This window comes from Meriones unguiculatus, chromosome 8 (genome assembly GCF_030254825.1).
Source record: "Meriones unguiculatus strain TT.TT164.6M chromosome 8, Bangor_MerUng_6.1, whole genome shotgun sequence".
Lineage (NCBI taxonomy): Eukaryota > Metazoa > Chordata > Mammalia > Rodentia > Muridae > Meriones > Meriones unguiculatus.
Window position 1 is genome coordinate 119049462 of NC_083356.1, and position 22445 is coordinate 119071906.

A 22445-nucleotide genomic window follows, 5' to 3' on the forward strand; every position below is an offset into this window, starting at 1 on the left:
TTGGAATTTGTAAAAGAAAGAGAAGCTGTTGTTGGAGGTGCTTAAACAGAGGACCATCTTCTGATTCATCTGTTTTACATAGTGCACACCTCAAGTATTGCCAGCGTAGACGGCACTTACAGATTCCCTTGAAGATGGAGAGACCTGGATTCTATATGCCTACTCCCTGGAGTTCTTGGGAGCTCCTGCCTTCTGCGTGACATGTTGCCTTCTTACTGAGCTGTCACTGATGGATGGAACAGCCATGGAAATTGTGCATACTGAATAGTCTCTGTGTGTGTGTGTGTGTGTGTGTGTGTGTGTGTGTGTCTGTGTCTCTGTCTCTCTCTGTATGTGTGTGTTTGTGATGCTTAACATAGTGAGCTTCAAAATAACTGTAAATACATAGACAAATCACCTCGTTGCCCACGTCCTCATTTTAGAGGCAGCTATAGTTAGACTTCCTCAGACTCACTCAAGCATCTAAGTTTTGAGTTGATAGCCTTTTCTGTTGCCCCAAGGGTTTTCAGAAGAAGTGGCTGCTGGGGCTGCAAGCCTCTGCCTCGGTCTGGCCTCACGCCTAACAATTCCCGTTTGCACCGCTTGCCCTAGGTGCTGCTTTAGGTCCTGCATTCCTTCAGGCACCTTAGTCATTTACCCTTGGATGACCACTTCTAGGAATTGTGCCTGTGGCCCAATTAGAGCGAGGCTAGTTCTAATCTCAGAGAATCTCCAGCACGCCTCAGCATCAGTATTTCTGGTATTGGGGTGGAGCTAGCGTAAGCACCAGAGGAGGTGGACTATTCCTGGTCACAGTGCACCCCACAGGCCTCTCCTCCACCCAGTCTCCACTGAAGCTGTCCCTGTGCTTTTCTATGAGGCCCTGCACAGGGAGGGGCATGCCAGCTAACCTGCGGTCTTCGTACCCCTGGGTCGGGACTCCACACGCACAGGTCACAACATAGTGACCTTTCTGAAATACAGCTCCGCTTCTCCTTTCACCTGGAAGCCGTGTTCTCAGTTGTGTGTTATGTGTTGAAAAAAAATGAATATGAGTTCCTGAGATGCGTGGAGAGGAATATATGGATATTTTATGCTACTTGGTACGTGACCCAAGCCTGTGGAATACTGGGCTATATTCCTGTGCCCCCTCACAAATAAGAAGTCTGACTCCCGCCTCTGCCCTCCCTTTCTGTGTGCTTCTGTCAAATATCTTCTCGGAGATATTTGTAAGTATGTGGGGGTGGGGGATGGGGGTGGAGGAGGGAGGGGACAGAAGAGTCAGGTCTCGAAAGCTGTGGGCCTGCAGCTCTGTGGATTGTTTATCCTGACTTCCAGCCTCGTTTGCCGTGATGTACCCACCCTGCGCACCTCACCTGCACCCTAACTTTCTCCCCGCACTCTTGAATGTTCTGCAAATGAGGAAGGCTCACTTAAACTAATTCTCAGCGCACTTAAGGGCTTTTATTTCTTGAGTGACTCTTCTCAATATTGCTAAATGAAATAGAATTGAGAGCGGTGCTTTAAAATTGAATTCTTTTGAAGAAATCTCAAGTTCCAGGAGTAATTATTTTTGTAGTGGTGTTGAGGTGGGGGGGGCTGTTAACAGGAGAGGCATAGAGATCTACTTACCTCAGCATCAAGTGGATGCATGCTATCCTGAAGGAAGGAGAAACTTTGGGTGGGTTTTTTTTTTTTCTTGCTTCTTAAGTAAAACCAATCTAGTTTCTTTTTCTGTAGCAAAGGAGGAAGGACCAAACCAGAAATTAATCAGGCAGGAAGTGAATGCCACAGAAGGATGCCTGCCTCTGACTCAGGGTGTCACACTGAACAGGAGGCCAGAGCTGGTCCAAAATGGCTGCCCAGAAACAACCCCTCGCTTGTGTGAGAAGATGATGCTTTTTGAGGAACAGTTTTCTTTTCTGCCTTCTGTCTTGTTTGCCGTCTGTCTGTCCAAGCCTGTGAGCATGCCTTCCTTTTTAATGGTAAGAAAAGCTGTATTCAAACTAAATTTATTTCCTTTCTCAGCAAAAAGGAAGAACCAAATGGTGTTTAATGGGCCATAGTGTGTTGAGATAAAGACGTTTAATTGTTCTGCAGAACACCACGTGGTTTATTCCTGCTGCCTACGATGGGGATTGCTTTGGAGAGTGCTTCAGAACTTGCTCTGAGCCAAGATTTCAGGGAGAATTTCGGTAGAATTTTTCCTGACCATTGGACAAATTTAGATCCACATTCATTTCTCTCCCATGTTTTCATAAGATGGGGAGCTCGTGTCAGTTAACATGCCTCTGCTGTGTAAAGCCAAGCCAGACCCACAGAGGTGCCTCTGAGTCTTCGGTTTGATCTGCCATAGGACTTTTGAAGTGGAAGTGATCACTGTCAATTTCAAAGCAGGCCGGCTCCCCCAACCTGCTCACCTGAGGCTCCTGGCTCAGGCAGTCTGTGAGGAAGCCGTCTTTCAGAATAACTCGACCCACATCGGATCAGATGTACAGAGCCAACTGCTGGTGTTAATCAGTCAGTGCCATTTGTCATAATTAACTTTAATATGATTAATACTAAATTATGCCGACCATAAAATGTAACTTTAAATTTTAAAGCTGCAAGCGCGCAGAGATCCGTGGAGCAGAATTAAAGAAATGTTTTATGTAAACAAGAAATTCTCTAGGCTGTGCTTGGAAAAGCAACTCATGTTTCTTTTTCCCCTTGCAGAAATCTGGAGTGACACTTTTAAAACTAAGGAGGGCGTGTACAACTCCAGTCGGTGGGGACAAGTGTTTTTCACTAACTTAATGGCCTAACTGTTGTGTAGAGTAGAAACACAAACATAAATGAAGGCTGCAGACGAATTCCTGTTCAGGAAGTAGGCTGATTAGTAGACCCGGGTTTGGGTAGGTTAGCGTAAGAGGAGGAAGGGGAGGAGCTAGGGAAGGTTTAGGGCCTTGGATCCACCTGGATGGTTCCTCTTGGAGTGTTGGCCCTCTCCATGTTACAGGCTAGCCTCACAGCACTCTGGTGATTGCGAGCCAGTCAGAACTCTTCTATAGGTCTAAAGAGATCAGGTGATTCGCGTAAAACCACATGGGGCCTCTCAGATGCTTCCTGCAGTGCTGTTTATCTGTGGTCACTTATGCACAAGCCTTCAAGGCCTGCATTTAAACCGTAGAGGGAGCACCGGGCCTGGAAGAACTGGGCTGTCAGTGTTCCCTCTGCCAGCAGCACTTTCACTCTACTGAGAGCAGACTCCAGCCCGTGAGCTGGGACTCCCCCAGACCCACGCTCAGCATGATAGAGGGCGTGAGCTCCTGCGTTCCAGACCCTGGAGGTCTCGCAACATTTTAGAAGTTTCTTTAAACTTCTGTCGGAAGTGTAAAGTTTTTATTTAAATACTGGTATATCTGTGCCTTAGGGTCTGGCTCCCCCGCCCCTTATCAATTTGTTATGGGTGTGCTACATACTGGAAAGAACATTTACTTTGGACTGCCATAAATACTCACCTGTATTTTGTGACCTTAAGTTCTAAAAAGTAAAACTGAAACAAACAAACAAACACTAGAATAAGAAATGCCTTAATAAGGATCCTTTACTGGGAAATGTAAGATGTGCTTTATTTTTTTATTTGGTTGTTGTGTGTTTGTGTGTGTGTGTGTGTGTGTGTTTGTGTGTGTGTGTGTGTGTGTGTGTGTGCGTGTGTGCGTGCGTGCGTGCGTGCGTGCGTATTCACGCGCCTGCCCGCCTGCCTTTATGAGTTTATATGCATCATGTACAAGCAGGTGCCTGCTGAGGCAAGAGCGAGTAGGATCCCCTGTAATTGGAGCTACCAGAAGTTGAGACCCGGCTGCGGGGAACCAGACTCGGGTCCTATGGAAGAGCAGCAGGAGGTCTTAACCAAGAGCCATCCCAAGATTCCCTAATTTACGCGTCTGTCCCTCCCTCTCCTCTGTGACTCAGTGGCAGCTTCCTGTGTGCATCTAAGGGGCTGGGTTTCACTTTTGCACTCTCATCACCTAGTGTGTGATTTGTCCTTTACTTTGCTTTTTTTTTCCTATGCTTTTAACTAATGGCTAATACTTATTAAGCCTTGCTTCATTTAACTCTTAACCCCATTAGGGAGATACCATTATCTCCACAGTGGAAACTGAATGTAAGCAAGCTAAGGCCAAGGCCAAGGCCCAAGGCCACCTGACTACTGAGTGTGGAGGATATGTCCTTGATTCCAAGAACTTTTCCACCTGCACAGCCAGGAGCTCATTTGATAAACTGTACAATTGGTTTATGGGTCCTTTTCTAGTCCTGAGAATCAGAGCTTACAATGTGTTTCATTTTAATTATCAAAGCAACATTAAATATGCTTAAAATGATTAATCACAAGTAAAATATTTTCCTTTCTAAGCATTTTGACCTTTTTAAAAATAAATTTGGTGACATTTCTGCACATATTCAAAGGCTATACTTGAGATGATAAAATAAATATATTCGGTGTATTGACCTGAATGCTCTGTGTGTGTGTGTGTGTGTGTGTGTGTGTGTGTGTACTGCAGGTTAGAGGCAGAGAGTAATTCTCTTGGGAATACTAAATGTGGTACTGAGGATTTAGGGAAACTTCAGCTTTGAGATTTGAGCTCCTTAAAGAAGGTAAAGTATGGAAGAGAGCGGGGAGAAACTCCACCACAGGAGCCTGAGTCCGCCAGCTAAACCTCCTGTTCTCGCTTTTAGAAAGGTCTGCGATGTCTATAGTTTGTGTTCGTTTTTAAACTAAACATGTAAGAGAGCAGGTTAAAATACGCTCTTCACGGTGACCTCTGTTTCTCCTGTGGTCACTCCCGGAGATGAAGTGTGAGTCTGCGTCCCAGGTCCTCGATAGTCTCCATGTTGCTCTGGAGAGCGCTTTTAGGGCCACAGGCTGGCAAGGGCCATGCCCCCCAGCCATATCTCAGCCCCAAACCTCCTCCTCATCTAGAGCTCTGAGTGAAGCGCGTCTGAATTAGCAGCGTTAAGCCCTCTGAAAGTGGCAGGGAAAACCTGCTATACCATGAGAGAGAAAACTACCCAGGGAGTCACTGAAGCTGCTGTTTCAGATGAGCAACTGAGCAACGGACATGTCTGCTTCCGGGAAGTGGAGGATTCCAGGTGCAGCCTGGGCGGGTTGCACTGGACACGAGTGGGGACAGGCCAGCACTAGCTGGGACTCTGTAGGGTGTCTTTGCATCCTACTTGCCTCCCTGCTTCAGCTCAGGAGAGCAGCCGTAACTAGCAGTAAGAGCAACGAGCCTTTCTGCAAGGATATTAAAAGTCTCTGAAATGGCCATCGAGGTTGCCTATGGGGGGGGGCAGACGTTGCCGAGCAACTGGTGTCATAAAACAGAAACTCCAGGCGACTGCACCTGTGAAAAGATTGTGTTAAAGAAACAGGATGACTGTGGTTTACCCTGAGCATCAATCTTCCCACTGAGCCCTTTTACAGGAAGTTGAAGAACAAAGCCAAATTCACCTTAATTAGTTTTAATGGTTTTTTCCAGGTCTTAAAGACATCCAACCAACTCCGTTTGCATTGTGGAGTCCCTGAGGAATAAAATCAAGAAGAATTTTTTTTCCCCCAGTAGGAGTCTCAAATCTCTGAGCTTTTAAAAAAGTCATGACTTCAGCAGCAATTTCATTAATTTCATTTGACTAAATAATTTCATGTGCCTCTGAGTAGACCCATAGCTCCTGGCAGGAATGCCCCTACGCTTGTCTATTTTTATGGTTGCAATAACAATGTGAATTTCAGACCTGTGACTCATTTAAACACTACTGAGTTATTGTATTCTAAAATTTCTTATTTCTTGGCCAAATATGTGTGTCAGAGAGAGAGACAGAGACAGAGAGAGAGAGAGAGAGAGAGAGAGAGAGAGAGAGAGAGAGATGGGCAGGGAAAGATAACACATTTCCCCAGCCTGAGAGAGGGGTAGATACAGGCATGCATATGTATTCATAAGTGAGGAGAATTTACATCAAAATAAGAACTATTTCTGGCTGTTATTTACCTCAGCTCCCTTTTACTCTAAAAGTTAATGATCAGCGAATTCCCCTTTTCTGAGGACAAACAGAACTGTTGCTGTATTTTTATGTTACCTGCTCTTCTCCACAATGTTTCCCCCTTGGAATCACGGGAGAAAATGACAAAACTAAGTTGGGAAGGAGCCAGGAGAACACAAGAAGTCATGGAAATAAATTAAGTGTGTTATACATAAACCGTTATTGGACTAAAATAGAAATTATAGAGAAAATGTAGAAATAACAAGGGCAAGGGAGCAGTTGGGGCTTCGGGTCTGTTGAATTGTTTCCATGCTGCCCTCCCCCACCCTTCCACACACAGGGCACACAAAGTACCCAGCGAGTGAGTCAGCCTTTCGTGGGGAAAGAGTTACTGTTCCTCTATTCCGTTTTATGTAGCGCAGTGTTTAAGGACAACTCTGACAATATGTATGGAACTAGATGCTCGTAGTTTTCAAACAGCCCATGGCAGTAATGACCTGGAACTGGACAAAGCCACTTCTGGTCTCTCCAAAACCCCTGCACCCCAGGGTTAGAAAGCCCGCTTCTGAGGACTGTCAGGTGTTCCCAGGGGGTTCACTGAAAATCCACCCTTCAGATTAACTTGTAGTGTGGGCCTTGTAGAGTGAATTCTAAGTTAGCTTTAGACTGGTGAGCATCTTAGTTAAAGGATTAGCAAGTTCTCTCGGTCCCAGAATCACTCGTTTTATGTTCAGGGATAATTCTGCCTTCCTTGCATACTGAAGAACTGGAGAGCTTCCTAGAACAAGTCCATGGCTGAGTCCCTGGGAAAAAGGAGTGAGCTAGTGTCTCTTTCACTCATGGTGTTCCTTGGTATCCTTCAGCCCCAGCACCACATAGTTAGCAAATGGGCCCCAGCTACAAGGCAGCAGGCGCTGTAGGATCAGGGTGTGAGGTTCAATGCAGTATTGAAGCATGGCACTGTATTGTAAAATATGCGCTCTGTTTTGATTCCCTCAAGTTCGCAAGCTCCTCTTTCCATCTGTGGACCTGTGGGTGTGAGGATCCAGGCTAGAATGCCTGGAGTGTTGGGGTCTGTGCCTGGGGCCAGGATCCCTCAGGAAGGCCTCATTCTGACTGAGGTGGGCTGTTAACTCTGTAGGAGACTGGAAAGTGCTACTTTTCAAGGCTTTGGGGTTTTATTTCACTCAGGAAGTCCCAGCCGTTAGTACCAGTGAGCTCCTCAGAGATGCGGCACATTCTTTGCCCAAGCCTCGTAGTACTTGGTGTACTGTGAGCAGTTCCAGTGACAGCACTGTTCTGCTCCTGTGACCCCTGGCTCCTCCCCCACATGCACTTAGTGAGAACCTTACCTCCTGTCACTGGGGAGGCCTGGGAGGGTTCGCAGTCAGGTAAGGAGACAGCCAAGATGTGGGCCTGGCAGTGAGGCCAGCGTGGGGAGACCCAAAATTGGTCTTCTTTGCTCCATGTAGTGAGCGATGTGCCAAGACTGGAGTCTGGGATTTCTGGGACTTTTAAAAAGCTTCTGGTAAAGCTCAGCCTGGAAGGCTCCATCCAAACTGTGCTTAGAAGCTGTTCGGCTAAACAAGTACATGAGCGCAAGTACATGGCTGCCTTTTAGAGCTGAGGTGGGATTGGGATAGTTCATCAGGGGCAGCCCTGATCTAGGACAGTTTCTTGTTTTGGAGGATTCCAGCCTAGTTAACAGGCAGGCATCACACACACACACACACACACACACACACACACACACACACACACACACACACGCTTAAGATGGCAGGGAGCGAGCAGGGCAGTGTTGCCCCGTGGGAAAGCAGGGAGCGAAAGGACATGATTCCAATGAACAGCCTTGGAGATTTTTAGTGAGAGCCTCAGTTTTTCTAGGTCTTAGGATTTTTGGCTACACGGTGAATGCAGCTGAGTTAGCTTGCGGTATTGTTGAAGGTATTAGTAACAGAGTGAAGAGCCTGGTAAATATGCTCTCCGCCCAGCGTCTCTCCGTAGCTCTGGCTAAACTGGGGCTTGCTGTGTAGACCAGATTCACTGTGTAGGCCTCAGGCTTGCCATGTTCTCCTGCCTCTGCCCCTACGTGCTTGGAACGCAGCGCTGCCCTGCTGTGCTGGGCTAAGTCCCGTTTCATAGTCAGCTGGCTCTGAAGGGAACGGGTCCCAGATGGCCAGCAGCAGGCGTGAGGTGTCTAGCGGTGCTGCTCACAGGACAAGCTGCCCTGCAGAATTTCAATGGATGGTTTGTCTCAAGGCGTGAGTTTTCCGCGTCAACATTTTAGTGGTCGTGCAAATTAATATTTAAGCGCTAAGAGGTTTGTTTTCTGCAGTTCGGAATAAAGGAAAATAATTCCTGCTTGGGCACATGTCACTCAGAGCTCACGAGGCCAGTACCCAGAAACTCTCTCTTCCCGCTTCTGCAGGAACGGGTTTCCCTCTACAAAAACGTGCCTCAGTTGCACTGCCCCACTGTGGCCTGCAGTGCAGGGACAGAACTGAACAGCATTAGGTCTGGGTATGACTGTCAGCCACCTTGCATCTCCACTCAAACGTCCCCTCCCGCCAGGGTCCCTCCTAAACCATCCTACCTGAGCTATGAGGGAAGGGTAGTCACCCCATCCCCTCTGAAAGGCGGCCTGCGTCACGGTGCTAGACAAGCAGAGAGGTTCACATAGACTATTACCAAGAGAACTGACACGCCGATATGTTTTGTTTTTACAGATTTACCCACAAGACTGTTAAAAACTTAGCTGTCCAAGATGCCGGTCCCTCCCCCGCCAGCACCCCCACCGCCACCAACATTTGCAGTCGTGAGTATCTTTTCTCTATTCACTTTTTCTTTTTAAAAAAAAACAAAAATAGTTTCAGAGATGATCTTGCTGCATAGTCCAAGCTGGTCTTCGTCCTTACCTCCCAAGGGCTGGGATGCTTGATGGAGCAGGCCAACACAATGGCTTTCTGCCTTCGCTCTGTGACTGAAGAAGACCAAACAAAGTCAGACCCTGGCACGGAGCTGCGTTGTAAGCGCGTTGGCATTCTGGCATGGGTCTGCTGTAGAAGGCTTTGCAGGACAGCTCTGGAAGCAGGATGTACTGTTTTCCCATTAAAATGAACTCCTGGCGGGCTGGTCCAGAAAGCAAGGGCTCTTTGCAATATACCCACCATCTTCCAGCCTCACCCCTTTCTTCTTCTCTGTCTTCTCCCATTTCTTCACACTCTGTTATTCCCTCCACCTCTCCCACACACTCTCACACCCACTTAAACCCATCTTTGTGTCTAGATGATTACTTCCCAAAGGAATTTCATCACGGAACTCCTCCTGGTCCCTTGATGGGCCTATCAGGGAATTTCAATGCATCCACATACATGAAGACCCCAACATACATTTATTTTCAGATTTATTTATTTATTTATTTTATTATGTATACAGTGTTCTATCTGCATGTACACTTGCACCCCAGAGGAGGGCACCAGATCTCATTATAGATGGTTGTGAGCCACCATGTGGTTGCTGGGAATTGAACTCAGGACCTCTGGAAGAGCAGCCAGTGCTCTCAACCTCTGAGCCATCTCTCCAGCCTTCCAAGCTACATTTTATTCAGAATCCCTGCCCACCATGTGAACCTTTGCTGCTCTGGAGCCAAATGCTGATGATTGGATCCCTTCATTTCTTGAACAGGGAAACTGAGGCTTGGGGGAAAAAGTCTCTTGCTCCAGATTCCCACAGAACACATTTATATAACTCTTTTGAGACTCCAACCTACTAAGAATTGGTCCCCCAGCTTCCTGTGAGAGTCCCTATGGGCATAAGGACAGAAATTGTGTTTAGCCTGTTAAAATATTTATAGCAATTTGATGGGAGTTAGGCTTGTTCTTTTCAACCAACTCATTTTTATATTTATTTCTTTATTTGGGGTTTTTGAGACAGGGTTTCTCTGTGTAGCCATGGCTGGTCTGCTCTTTAGACCAGGCTGGCCTTGAACTCACAGAGATACACCTGCCTCTGCCTCCCTGAGTGCTGGGATTACAGATATGCTCCATCACTAACAGCTATTTTTCTTTTTATAAGAGTGGCAGTCCAAGAAATTTTAAGCAGCCCTTGTGTGGATTAATTAGAAAACACTCTTAGCTGGCTAATGTGGCAAGATTAGTTTATCTGTATTTCTCCCAAAATGTGAGTTGCCTGTCATTACTAATTGGCACACCAGATACGTTTTAGAATTTTAATGCTGATATATTTATTTTACTATGTGTTCTAAAAATTTATGATTGGCATATCAAAACCAGAGGCTGATTTAAAAGCCAGTGGTTTAATCTGAAAGAGAGTATTCATTAAAAAAAAAAAAGTACGGAAAATAATATGGTGAATAAATTTAATGAAAATATTAAATAACAACGCAGTCAGCATGAGAAGATTTTAAAAATCGTGACTGTTGAGCCTAAAGCATTAAAGTCTGGAGCCAGGTGAGGCGGCTCACCTGCAGTTCAAACTCTGGAGGTTGAGGCAGGAGACTTGAGGCCAGCCAGCGATACAAATACAAAACTCAAAGCAAGACCCAGGAGGAAAGGAAGGCTGCAGTGGTGACCACTGGGGCATGCCAACCTAGTTCAGCAATGTAGTTAAGGGTCCTGGTCTGCCGCAAGAGAGAGGTCGGCATCAGAGGAGGTCAGGTGACAAATGTCAAGCCGAGTGGGAAGCCACCGCTGTTGACTCAAAATTGAAAATGTCCATCATGGACATATCAGTTAATCTCTAGGCCTTGGTTGATTTTCTGTTCTTTAAATGAAGGGACCAGGTGGTTCTTAAAGGCTTCTCCGTGATCTTTTAGGTGTAATAGAGACTAAAATCACTAGCAAAACCAAGTTACCCACATAAGGAATATGTCTAAAAGGAGAGCCGAGAACTAGCAAGCTGCTTCCAAGGGGTATTGTGGGCTTATGGGGAAGAAACATTTGGGTACCCACATGTACCCTTCTTGCAGATTCCAGGGAAGGTCCTGGAGTCTGACTGCCGGTGTTCAGATCTCAGCGGCTCCTCTCAGCCTCTGCAACTGGGCAGAGTGTGTGTGCATCTTACATAAAATGGAACTAACACATGGGGTTGATAAAGATGAAATTAAAACGAAATACAATGCACAGAAAGTGCTTGGCTGTCACCCTCACAACCGAGGGATGCCTCAGTGTTTCAGTATGTGGACAGTCATTCTGCAGAGCTGAGCTGCCCTTCAGCCTCTCATGCTGACAATAAAAGACTGGGTGAGACAGCAGACCATGTGCTGCTCAGCTTTACTCCTCATGCGTAACTGGCTTATCTGGGATCTCACCCCTTTCGGGAGGGTGGGGCCAGCCCTGGGGATTCTCTTGCCTGCTGGAAGGACCTTTGACTTGGAGGCAGCCACACGCCCTGGAATGAGCAAGGCCGAACCTGGGTCCATTATGGGAGAGGCTCTTACTTTCAAAGTCCGTGTGTTAGACATGAGTGTCCACGTACCTAAAATGACCTTAAAGGATCAGGACCTCAGTTTCACCATCAGGAACTTAGAAGGAATGCCCAAGCATTTTTAAGCAGCTGTGTACTTTCCCTGGGCTAAGCTTTTGACGGGGTCAAACACCAGAAGCATCGTATAGCCAAAGGAACGTGAGGGAATTATTGGGTAAGGAAAAATATTACATTCTGTATCTTGACTATACATTTGCCAAAACTAATAGTACTGTGAAGTGACAGGAGAGAGTCATTTATATAGAAATTATGCCAAAATAAAGCTGACAAGTTAGAAGAGAAAAGCACCTTTGTCAATGTCCTGAGAGGAAATTGTCTTCTAAAAGTTTAGTTAAAAACACACCCTTGTTTGGCAAAATCCACCATTTTCTTGCAGCAGGTGAGTGCTAAGTGATGGGAAGGCCCTCTGTTCTTCAGGATGCTGTCTCAGAAGAGGGCCAATGGCAGGCCGTAGACTCCCCCCAGAGACTTAGTGTCTTCCCTCACGTGAGGAGGCCAGCACACCCTGGCTGTTGATGGACAGTTTACGGTCTGAAGATTCAGATATTAGCACAGTCTTACTCTTCCTGTGTTTTGTTGCTGTATCTGATCCCAGGAACCTGGGTCTTAAAGAGAATGAAATCCAAAACTCACATAGAGTTTAGAGCCTCTTCCTGCGCGACTGAGTGATACAGGGCATGATTTTTCCTCCCAGAGCAGCAGATGAATCCGTATGGTTACCTTTCAGGCCAACACCGAGAAACCCACCTTGAATAAGACAGAACAGGCCGGGAGGAATGCTCTTCTCTCTGACATCAGCAAAGGGAAGAAACTGAAGAAGACAGTCACCAATGACAGAAGTGCCCCAATATTGGACAGTAAGTGAAAACTCTTTTCCACGGTACTAAATGGTTTATAGCTTAATAGCCAACCTATGCCTCCACCCAGCTCTTCTTCATCCCCCGCCCTCCCCTCTCTCAACAGCTGCAAAGCTAGCAAAAGACAGGACTGAGTTAGTCATTGTAGCCACAGATTTGGCTTGAGCCTCCTCTAATGCTGCAGGAAGCCAGCATAATAATTCTTTGTCCAAGAAACACACAGCAGCGATTCTCTGAATTATTCACAGCACTTTCTGGAGATTAACCCATTGCTCCTGGCATCAGAGCTGACGAGGCAGCATGAAACATGGAAAGTGTCCTCCCCTCGGAATTAGGATTCAGAGTCCCACTCAGCCATCAGGCCACAACTTCAAGCCTAATGTCTTTGTTTATAAAGTGGAGACACCTCTTTATTGGCATCAAGTGAGCCTGTGGTGGAATTCTAGAGAAAGACATGATTCCCAGGAGCTTGCAGACAGGAAATGAGCTCACAAGTTTGCTTCTCTGTACATCTAAGTCTGAGAAGACTTCCGCAGTAAAGCAGGATCTATATAGACAAGCAAGGGTGCACAATGTAAGCCTCCTCATTGGCATTTGTGATGAAGTGAGAACCATCCCTGTCTGGATCCAGGTCCTTTCCATATCACGGGGATTTATTCTAGCCTCAGATCTCATTTAGACTCTCATGTAGGAAACTGACCGGGCTGTCACCAAATGCAGCTTTGCAGACGGGTAAATAAAGATACAGAAGATACAGGGTGGGAGGTAGGTAGGGAATCACTGGGGAAAGGGACTGGCAGGTAGAGACGGAAGAAGTGGGGGGAGGGGGAGTCAGAGAGGGAGATAAAGAAAATGGGGAAATGAAGGCTTTGACCAGGGCTCTGCTGTCAGGTGCATATGAGAATGCACGGTGCTCAGAAAGGAACTGTGGGTGTTCAGTGTGTGACTAACAGTCTGGGCTCTTGATCAAAATGCCCCACAGGGTTTCTGTCTGAGAGCCCAGCACAGTTCTATCTGGGAAGCTTTGGTCCAACAGCCATCTGAAGTGTCGTCTTTGGCTACCAACTTCCAGACAGAAGATGCTCACTCTCTCTACTACCAGACTCTGGGGCCCTGGAGGAGGAGGTGTGGGTTTTATTTGGCCAAATGTGAACGAAACTGGACAGTTTGGGCCTATTCCTGGATCCTAATGTCAACTTTGATTTCAAGGTCTATGCCTTCGATTATATGGAAATATAATTACATATTATATGGAAATAATGTTAGCCTTTTCCTCTCCAAAAAGCTCAGTAGTGCTAAGGAGTGAGCATCTTACAAAGGCAAGTTATAATCCCAAGTATGCATTCATTTGTCCCTGCACCTAATTAGACACCTCTACTGCTGTTCAGGCAAGTAATAAAGTTAATCCATAGGTTTTTTGTTTGTTTGTTTGTTTGTTTGTTTTTTTATCTGTTTGCATGCAAAACCTCCCTGGCAAAGTGCTCATGATACATAATAGCTTTTGTTGCTGTTTTCATTTTTTAAAACATAGAGAAGGTTCTTCTATGTAGCCTTGGTTGTTCTGGAACTCACTGTGTAGACCGGGCTTGCCTCAAACTCACAGAAATCAGCCTGCCTCTGCCTCCCTGAGTGCTGGGATTAAGGGTATTAGCCACCACGCCGAGCTTGCACAATATCCTTTTAATTCAGTGGTGTCCTGCTCTTTATCCTAAATGAGCCAGTTAGCTATCTCCAATTTCAGTTCTTTTTTTAATTAGTCTGCTTTGTGTTACTGTAACAAAATACCTGATACCAAGGACTTTATGAAGAAAAGAAGTTGATTTAACTTACAGTTTGGAGGTTCAGGAGCATGCCATCGGTGCTGGCCTGGCTCTGGAGAGGACCTCCTGGGGATGGCAACACAACAGTGGCAAAAGGCACAATGCAGACCATAGAGCAAGACAGAAAACCAGAGAAGGGAGCATCCGGTCTTGCTGTTTTATCGTAACCCCTTTCAGAACTGACTAGAGTCCTTGTCTTAGTTCCTTCTGAGGGCAGTAGCCCACCCCCTGCAGTGGCCTAATTATTTCCTGCCAGCCCCTATTTCCTAAAGGTTACTCTCCCCCTCTCATGGACACACTGAGGACCAGGTTTCCCCCATACACATGAACCATATAGCACTTCCCCTGTATCAACGATGGGCAGAACTCCAGGTAGATGAAGCTGGTGGATCTGTCGGACAGTTCAACACACTTTCAATCTACAGCACCACGTAAATGTGTTGTGTGTGTGTGTGTGTGTGTGTGTTTCAAATTTCAAGAAACAGCTAACTCAGATGAGTCATTCTCAAGCTGGGAGCCATGAAACTGCCACCATCCTAACGCCAGAGCGTAGCAAAGGCAAGCAGTCTGCAGGCTGGTGCCTTCCCTCCAGGGTAACCTGCTTCCCAGAGGACCTATGGCAGTGTCTCTAGACAGTCCTGTGAGCGTTGCTTCTTGCTTTGTTTTGTTTTCATTTTGTCTTGGGGACAGCCAAGAGCATGTGAGGCAAGCGTCCTACCATCAAGTTACCTGTTAAGCCTGGAAGACATTCTTAGCCATCTCCACCTGGGTAGAGATGGGGAGAGGTCAGAGACCCTGTAAACATTCTGCCAAGGGCAGGACAGCCACCCAAACAAACTGTCAGCACCGTAGTTCCAGAAATAAGAAACTGGCATACACCGCTTATCATAAATAAGACAACAGTAAGCAAAACAAACAAAGCAGTAAGAATAGTTCACCAAGACCACAGGTAATCCCATTTTTCAGTACTGGATTTAAAATCTATTCTTCATATCAAATAATAAAAACTATATAATCGACGAAGTAAATGCTAAGTAGTTATTTTGGTAAGATTCCACATAAGTCTTTAAGCCTGAAATAGAAAGATCCTTTTGACAGTAAATATTAAAAAAAAAAAAAAAAAAAAAAACTATGGTAACCTAATAGTTAATATTTAGCTTCAGAAGAGAAGCAGTCTCATTAAAATCAGAGCATGGTTACTATAGCAACATTGATAATCCACATTGTTAAGGAGGTTCAGCCATCAAAGTAATTATTTATATAAACCAGAAAGAAGGGGCACAGCGCTTAAAAAGGGGGAAACATTTATTATTTGAAAACTGCAAGCCTATTAGAAAATGAAAGATCATAAAGTTTTTGGTAATTTTTAACTTGAAATATACAGCAAAGTAGCTAAAGCAAATGAAATTTCTTGGTGTCAATAAAAAGTACAAGATATAAGAGGAAAATGTCCCTTTCACAATTTTAAAGCACACACACACAAAAATCTTTGGAGGACCCTAACAAGAAGTGTGTCCCAGCATGAAGGCGCATACTTTTGATTCCACCCCTCAGGAGGCAGAGACAGGTGGATTTCTGTGAAGTCAAAGCCAGCCTAACTTACACCGTGAGTTCTAAGTCTACACACTTAGACTCTGTCCCAATACACACACACACACACACACACCCTTACACACCTACAAACCTTTCCCCCAAAATCTAGAAGACCTGAATAAATAGCAAACTTTGCTTTGTTTAAAAAAAAAAAAATGTAAATATTGCCTAAGTGTTGCCTATGACCAGTTAATGTGTAGGCTTTATCCATGTGATACTCTCCAGGACTTGGTATGGTTGGGGGAAATAGGACTTTTAGAAGTTAACCTTATAAACACACCCATACATATATAAGTTACTAAAAAGATGACGTTTTAAAGAAAATATGCCTCTCAGAGATATGAAATGAATATGTCGAAAATGTTTTATTTAACTCATTACTCAATAAGAGAACCAGTATGGGAGGGCTGGAGAGATGGCTCAGTGGCTAAGAGCCCTGGCTGCTCTTTCAGAAGACCTGGGTTCAATTCCCAGCACCCACGTGGCAGCTCACAACTGTCTGTGACTCCTGTTGCAGGGGTCTGACACCCTCACACAGACAGACACGCAACACCTGCTCTGTTTCATCATGGTGTTACAGCTTCCTGGGGCTAGGATGGGTAAATACCCCTGCGTTTTCTCATGTGTATTTTCTTCCTTCTCCAGAACCTAAAGGAGCCGGTGCCAGTGGCGGTGGTGGCTATGGTGGAGGCGGCGGTGGTGGCTACGGTGGAGGAGGAGGAGGCAGCGGCGGTGGAAATTTTGGAGGGGGTGGACCTCCCGGATTGGGAGGACTATTCCAGGCCGGAATGCCGAAGCTGAGGTCCACCGCCAACAGGGATAATGGTATCTCGGTTTCTTTCTCCACTCTTCTGAGCAAGAGGCAGTTTGGCAGTCTGGAGGACTGGCAGACATACCTAAGGCTCTGCCCTTTCAAACATGTGCGCTGCTCAAGATATCACTCTGTTATTTGAGGAACCCGGGCCAGGCTTCTCCCCTTTATCAGTCAGGACCAGGCAGTCCCGTAGAGCTATGAAATATTTGGACAATGTCATCAGGGGGACCCGGCCTCTGGTACGCTTCTAAGGGGTGAGCTGTTGAGGAAAGAATGGAGAATGGAAAAGGGAAAGGGAGACTGGGACCTGCCTCCCCCAGACTGTACCCAGTAACCTAGGAGTGCAGCAGCTTTCTCTGTCAGACAACCTGTATGTAATGGCACACATAAGTCATTTTCAGCTACATACCCTGTGGAGCACCTCCTAGGAAATGCAGCTCCAGAGCTCACTAAATGGCAACAGGTGTTTTGCATGATGGCAAGGGGCTGACAGATGCTTGTATTCGGTACTTAAACAAAGGTGAAAAAAAAAAAACCTAAACAAAAGGAAAATGAAGAAGGCTCTGAAGCCAGTGCCTGGGGGCCTGATGATGTTTTAAGACAGATGCTAATGAGAGCTTTCATGTGAATTTTGGAGGATATAGCATAAGCTGGTGGGGCAAGATTACACGGCCTGGTGAAGAAACACGTGATGTTTTCACAGTGCTCAAGTCAGATTTAAAAATTATCTGGGGCCCACGGCACTCGCTGAACATGAGCTTCTTGTATAGTGGATGGGATATAACTCCTCTGGCCTCCAAGGCCACATGGGCTCTGTTTCCTGTGGATTCACTTCTCCTGTATAGCACCCAGGCTTCTGGCTTGGAGCTTGAAGATTCCGTCCATGGCAGGGCCTCTGTGCCCCCAGCATCCATCAGGCCTGGCCTCTCTGGGCACTCTTGACTCGTAGGCTTCTTTCTTTTTTTTTGTGATAATAATTATTAGAAAATACCTCTTTATTAGCTTATCATCCATCTCCCCATAAGAACATAAAATACAGGAGAGAGAACACTTCTATTTTGCTTATCCAGCTGTTTCTAACATCTAGAAAAATGAGTCTGTACATTACTTAATTCACGACTGAAATGGAAGATGTTTCAATGGTAACTTTTTTTTTTCCTTCAAGAATAATCTTGGGGGGCTGAGAGATGGCTAGGGGCTTAGGAGCACTGGCTGCTGTTTCAAAGGACCCGGGTTTGAGTCCCAGCACCCAGATGACAGTCCTCTGTAACTCCAACTCCAGAGGATCCAATACCTTCTCCTGGCCTTCAAGGGCGCTGTTAACACACAGATATAACATATGGGCAAAACACCCCTAATCATAGAATAAAAATAAGTGAACCTTTAATTAAAAAAAAAAAAAAGAATTACCTTGAGTTTCAGATTTGGGGAAAGACTTTAGATTCCTCCCCCCACCCCCTTAGTCGCTGTAAATCGTAATTTAGTTTGACCAAATTCCTCTACACTCGTTGATCAAAATGTCACAGAACTGTTACATCTGGCCCCTACTAAAGGCTAGTCACCTAGTCGTGGGGGAGGGGTGCCGACTTTGCAAATGAAGTTCTTACTAACATCAATTTCTCCTTCCTAGTTCTTTTTTTTTTTTTAATGCAGCCATAATTCTTCACTAACTCCCCCCCACACACACACATGCACACACACACATGTGCATCTTTTCCTCAGAGGGACTCGGTAAGTAATCCCTCGGGCACAGACTTACTCTGGAGTGTCTACATTCACTCAAGTCGGCTGAATTATTTTTCAAATCTGAGCTGTACAGGGACCAGGGGGATAAAGACGGCAGCGGAGGGCCACGACAGTCATTGGCAGAAGTCTGTCCAGGCTCTCCATGCCTTCCAGTTCTATGGTCTCGTCATGCAGACCTCTCTAGAACTCTTGCCTGCGATGTTTTAATGAAGCCTTCGGGAAGCCCGGCTGTGACGCCTGAGCCCGGTAGATACGCAGAGCTGTGTGTCTCCGCTTCCCGGAGACCCCCACAAACATAACAAATAATTTACTCGTTAGGTTATCGATAATCGGTAGCTCTGTGGGAAAAGGCACCTCTGCTTTCTTGCCCTGCAGATTCTGGAGGGAGCCGACCACCGATTTTGCCACCGGGAGGAAGAGCCACATCTGCCAAGCCCTTTTCACCCCCGAGTGGCCCGGGGCGCTTCCCCGCACCCTCGCCTGGCCATCGGAGTGGTCCCCCGGAGCCGCCCAGGAGCAGAATGCCTCCCCCGAGGCCTGACGTGGGCTCGAAACCCGAGAGCCTTCCGCCGCCAGTACCAAACACGCCAAGACCCGTTCCGTCGAGCGTGCACAACCGAGGCTCCCCAGCAGCGCTGGGGGCCCCTAGGCCCCCCTTCCCCGGAAACCGAGGTGCTGCCTTTGGAGCAGGCTCTGCACGCCAGAACCCCTCGAGCGCCCCCTCTCCGTTCTCCAGGCCCCCTCTGCCCCCCACCCCAAGTCGGGCCTTGGATGACAAGCCCCCTCCACCACCTCCTCCCGTGGGCAACAGGCCGCCCATCCACAGAGAAGCGGTGCCCCCTCCTCCTCCTCCATCACAGAACAGCAAACCTCCAGTGCCTTCCACCCCGCGGCCCGGGTCCGGGTGCCAGGCACCACCTCCTCCGCCACCGCCCAGCCGGCCCGGGCCTCCTCCGCTGCCCCCGGCTTCCAGCGATGAGATCCCGAGGCTGCCACAGCGGAACCTGTCCCTCTCGTCCTCTGCGCCTCCCTTGCCTTCACCCGGACGCTCGGGGCCTCTCCCTCCTCCGCCCAACGAGAGGCCCCCTCCGCCAGTGAGGGATCCGCCAGGCAGATCAGGTACGGCAACACCGGGGGGGGGGGGGGTGCCAGGTCTCCAGAACCCTGCCCTCCCAAGGGTCTCCAGCAAGAACAGCCTCAGATGCTGCACCGTACCGAGAGGGCAAGCTGGGCTGTCTTGGTTGGGAGTAAGTTCCCATCCCATTCATGGCGCCCGCCATGCCAGAGACGAGGCAGCTACATCACGAGCAGAATATTCTACTTCTCTCTCCCTAAGCCAGGCTTTGAGTCCGCTTCTCTGCCCATTAGAGACAAATGTTTAAAAGCACAGTTCAGGCGAGCCAGAGAAGCACCATGTTCAGAGAGTAAGAGCACTTCCACCTATGGTAACAGATGCCTCAGCAAAACCCCGGATCCCCAGCTCAGAGACACGGCCAGAGGCCCGAGGATGTCTGGGGCTTCATGGCTCCCAGCCCAGCCAAGAAAACGGGACATTAAAAAACGTTTTCAATGTGTTGGTGATATGTATTACCTCTTTATGTTATATATAAATGTTTTTGAGACAGGTTCTCACTATGTAGCCCTCGCTGGCCTGGCACTCATTTTGTAGACCAGGCTAGCCTTAAATTCAAGAGATCACCTCTCTCTGCCTCCAGAGTGCTGGGTTGTGCTTTTAATTCGCTTTTTCACCAAACACTTGGTACCGGGGTCAGCAAGATAATGGGCTCAGCCAGTAAGAGTGCTTGTGGCTCAAGTCTGATGACCTGAGTTTGACCCCTGAGATCCAGGTGAAGGTGGAAGGCAAGAACAGACTCTAAAGTTGCCCTCTGACCTACATATGTGTGCCGTGGTGCGCGCACACACTGATACTCATACACACAGATAATTTTTAATTTTTTTTTAATTTAAAAAAGTTGGTTTTGCTAAAGACCTAAACTAACTATATCTGTCTCCTTTCAAAGAAATCTTTTATGATGTCATAATAATTAGTTCAATAACTCTTTAAAAGGATAGAGTGCTTTTTAAATGACATGGTTGTCAATATAACTAGATTATTATCTGTTTCCAATTGCACTGTCTGGTCTCCAACCTCAGTGCTAACTTGAAGCCAGACAGCTGGTTAGCTGCCACTGTGTGCATTTACCACACCGGTGTATGCCCGCTTCGTGTTTATATCCATGTCCAGAAGGGCTCCACCAGATCTCACTTTCCCTAGCTGAAGGACGTGTATTCAGCAGGCATTTTCCGGTGCGTGGTGGTGCTGACCACAGTGGCAACGTGGATCTAAAGCCTCATCAAAGGGCTTGTCTTTCGCTCCAGGCCCCCTCCCTCCACCGCCTCCCATAAGCAGAAATGGAAACACACCTCGGGCCCTGCCTGCCACCCCTCAGTTGCCATCCAGGAGTGGAATGGACAGTCCCAGAAGTGGGCCTAGGCCTCCTCTTCCTCCTGACAGGCCTGGTGCTGGGGCGCCGCCCCCACCCCCACCATCCACAGCAGTTCGAAACGGCTTCCAAGATTCATCTTGTGAAGGTGAGTGGTGTTTACTTATTTGAAGTGAGGTTTCCTCCTTCCTTCCTTTTTTTTTTTTTGGGGGGGGGGGGTGTTTCTTGCCTTTTGATTTTTTTTTTTTTTTGAGACAGGGTTTCTCTGTGTAGCCCTGGCTTTCCTGGACTTGCTTTGAAGACCAGGCTGGCCTCGAACTCAGAGAACTGCCTGCCTCTGCCTCCCGAGTGCTGGGATTGCAGGGTGTGCCACCACACTGGCCTTGAAGTGGTGTTTCTTGTTCTATCACTGTTACCCGCACTGCACTCAACTACTCACCCATTTTAGGGCTGTGACTTCCTCCTGACATCGCCTCTTCCTCCCACTTTCCAAATAGGCAGCTCATTGTTTTTGTTTTGTTTTGATTTTTCTAGTTTGTTCCTTATTTGAGTTTCGGTGTGGTTTACTTACCAGAGACTCCAGCACGTAACTCACCAGAGATTTTGCAACCGTTATTTTGTGTTTGCAAATTACCATCTTATGGTCTACATTTCTGAACAGCTGGCCGAGTGGCCCACTGTTAGTAAGTTGCTTCCCTCTGCCCCATTATCAGAAAGGTCCCAGTTAGGCTCAGCTCTTCTTCCAGAGGACCTGGCTTTGATTTCCAGAACCCACAGGATGAATCACAACCGTGTTAACTCCAGTTTGAGATGACCCAATGGCCCCTCTGGGCTCCACAGGCATTTATGTGCTACACAGACATACATGCAGCCAAAACATCTATCTATCTATCTATCTATCTATCTATCTATCTATCTATCTATATATATATATATAAAATAGGTGTTATATATATTAAACATGTAAATGGCCCAGTTATTCCTGGGCCCACGGGTAGGGAGAAAAGTGCCTTGTATCTTGGCCTCCAGCTCCTGAGGGAGACCTGAGCATCGTGATCACTCCAGGTCAAATCATTTTGCTTTGCTTTGCATGCCAGGATCAGAGTGGTAGCCGGGCACCTGGCCTCTCCTCTGCACACCTCCAGCCACAGAACTAGAGCTGGATTCCACATCTGTCTCCTTGCCTTTCCTCCCCAGTGTGTCTTCCTAGCAGATTCCTTGCGCTGAGGCCCTGGTTTTTGTTTTTTTGTTTCTCCCTCAGATGAGTGGGAGAGCAGGTTCTACTTCCATCCCATTTCTGATTTGCCACCTCCGGAGCCTTATGTACCAACAGCCAAGTCCTATCCTAGCAAACTTGCCAGGAGCGAAAGCCGGAGTGAGTATCTCTGCTGGGGAGCTGCGCGGGCTGGTACTGTGAAAGGCTGGGTTCTGCCGTGCCAGTTGAGGGAGTGGACTAGCAAGAACTGTCTGCGCTCTTGTAGCCTCTCAAGTACACCCAGATTGAGAAATGACTCTCTGAAGGTGACCTAACCATCTCAGAACCCCTCCGGTTGACGGGTGTTAAGTTCTGTTATTTCGCTTCTTTGAGGCATCTCCTCGGTTCTGACCTTCCTAGGAGAGCCACGGTCAGCCCGGCTTCTATTTCTACTGGTTTGGGACTGGC

The 22445-nt window shown here is 47.1% G+C and overlaps 1 protein-coding gene across 7 annotated transcripts in view; it reads left to right on the forward strand.

Annotated features, from left to right (window-relative positions):
* Positions 1–22445, forward strand: part of Wipf1 (WAS/WASL interacting protein family member 1) — a 105831-nt gene that overhangs the window by 77265 nt on the left and 6121 nt on the right. For 6 of the 7 annotated variants that reach the window (XM_060390442.1, XM_060390443.1, XM_021649947.2 and 3 more), the window contains 6 exons: positions 8730–8818; positions 12236–12365; positions 16424–16603; positions 18714–19457; positions 20718–20930; positions 22044–22157. In XM_060390442.1, coding sequence (XP_060246425.1) covers positions 8768–8818; positions 12236–12365; positions 16424–16603; positions 18714–19457; positions 20718–20930; positions 22044–22157 — 1432 coding nt within the window. In that variant the 5' untranslated portion in view covers positions 8730–8767. Of the gene's footprint in view, positions 1–1719; positions 1965–8729; positions 8819–12235; positions 12366–16423; positions 16604–18713; positions 19458–20717; positions 20931–22043; positions 22158–22445 lie in introns of those variants that run through there. The other variant, XM_021649948.2, reaches the window with a different exon arrangement.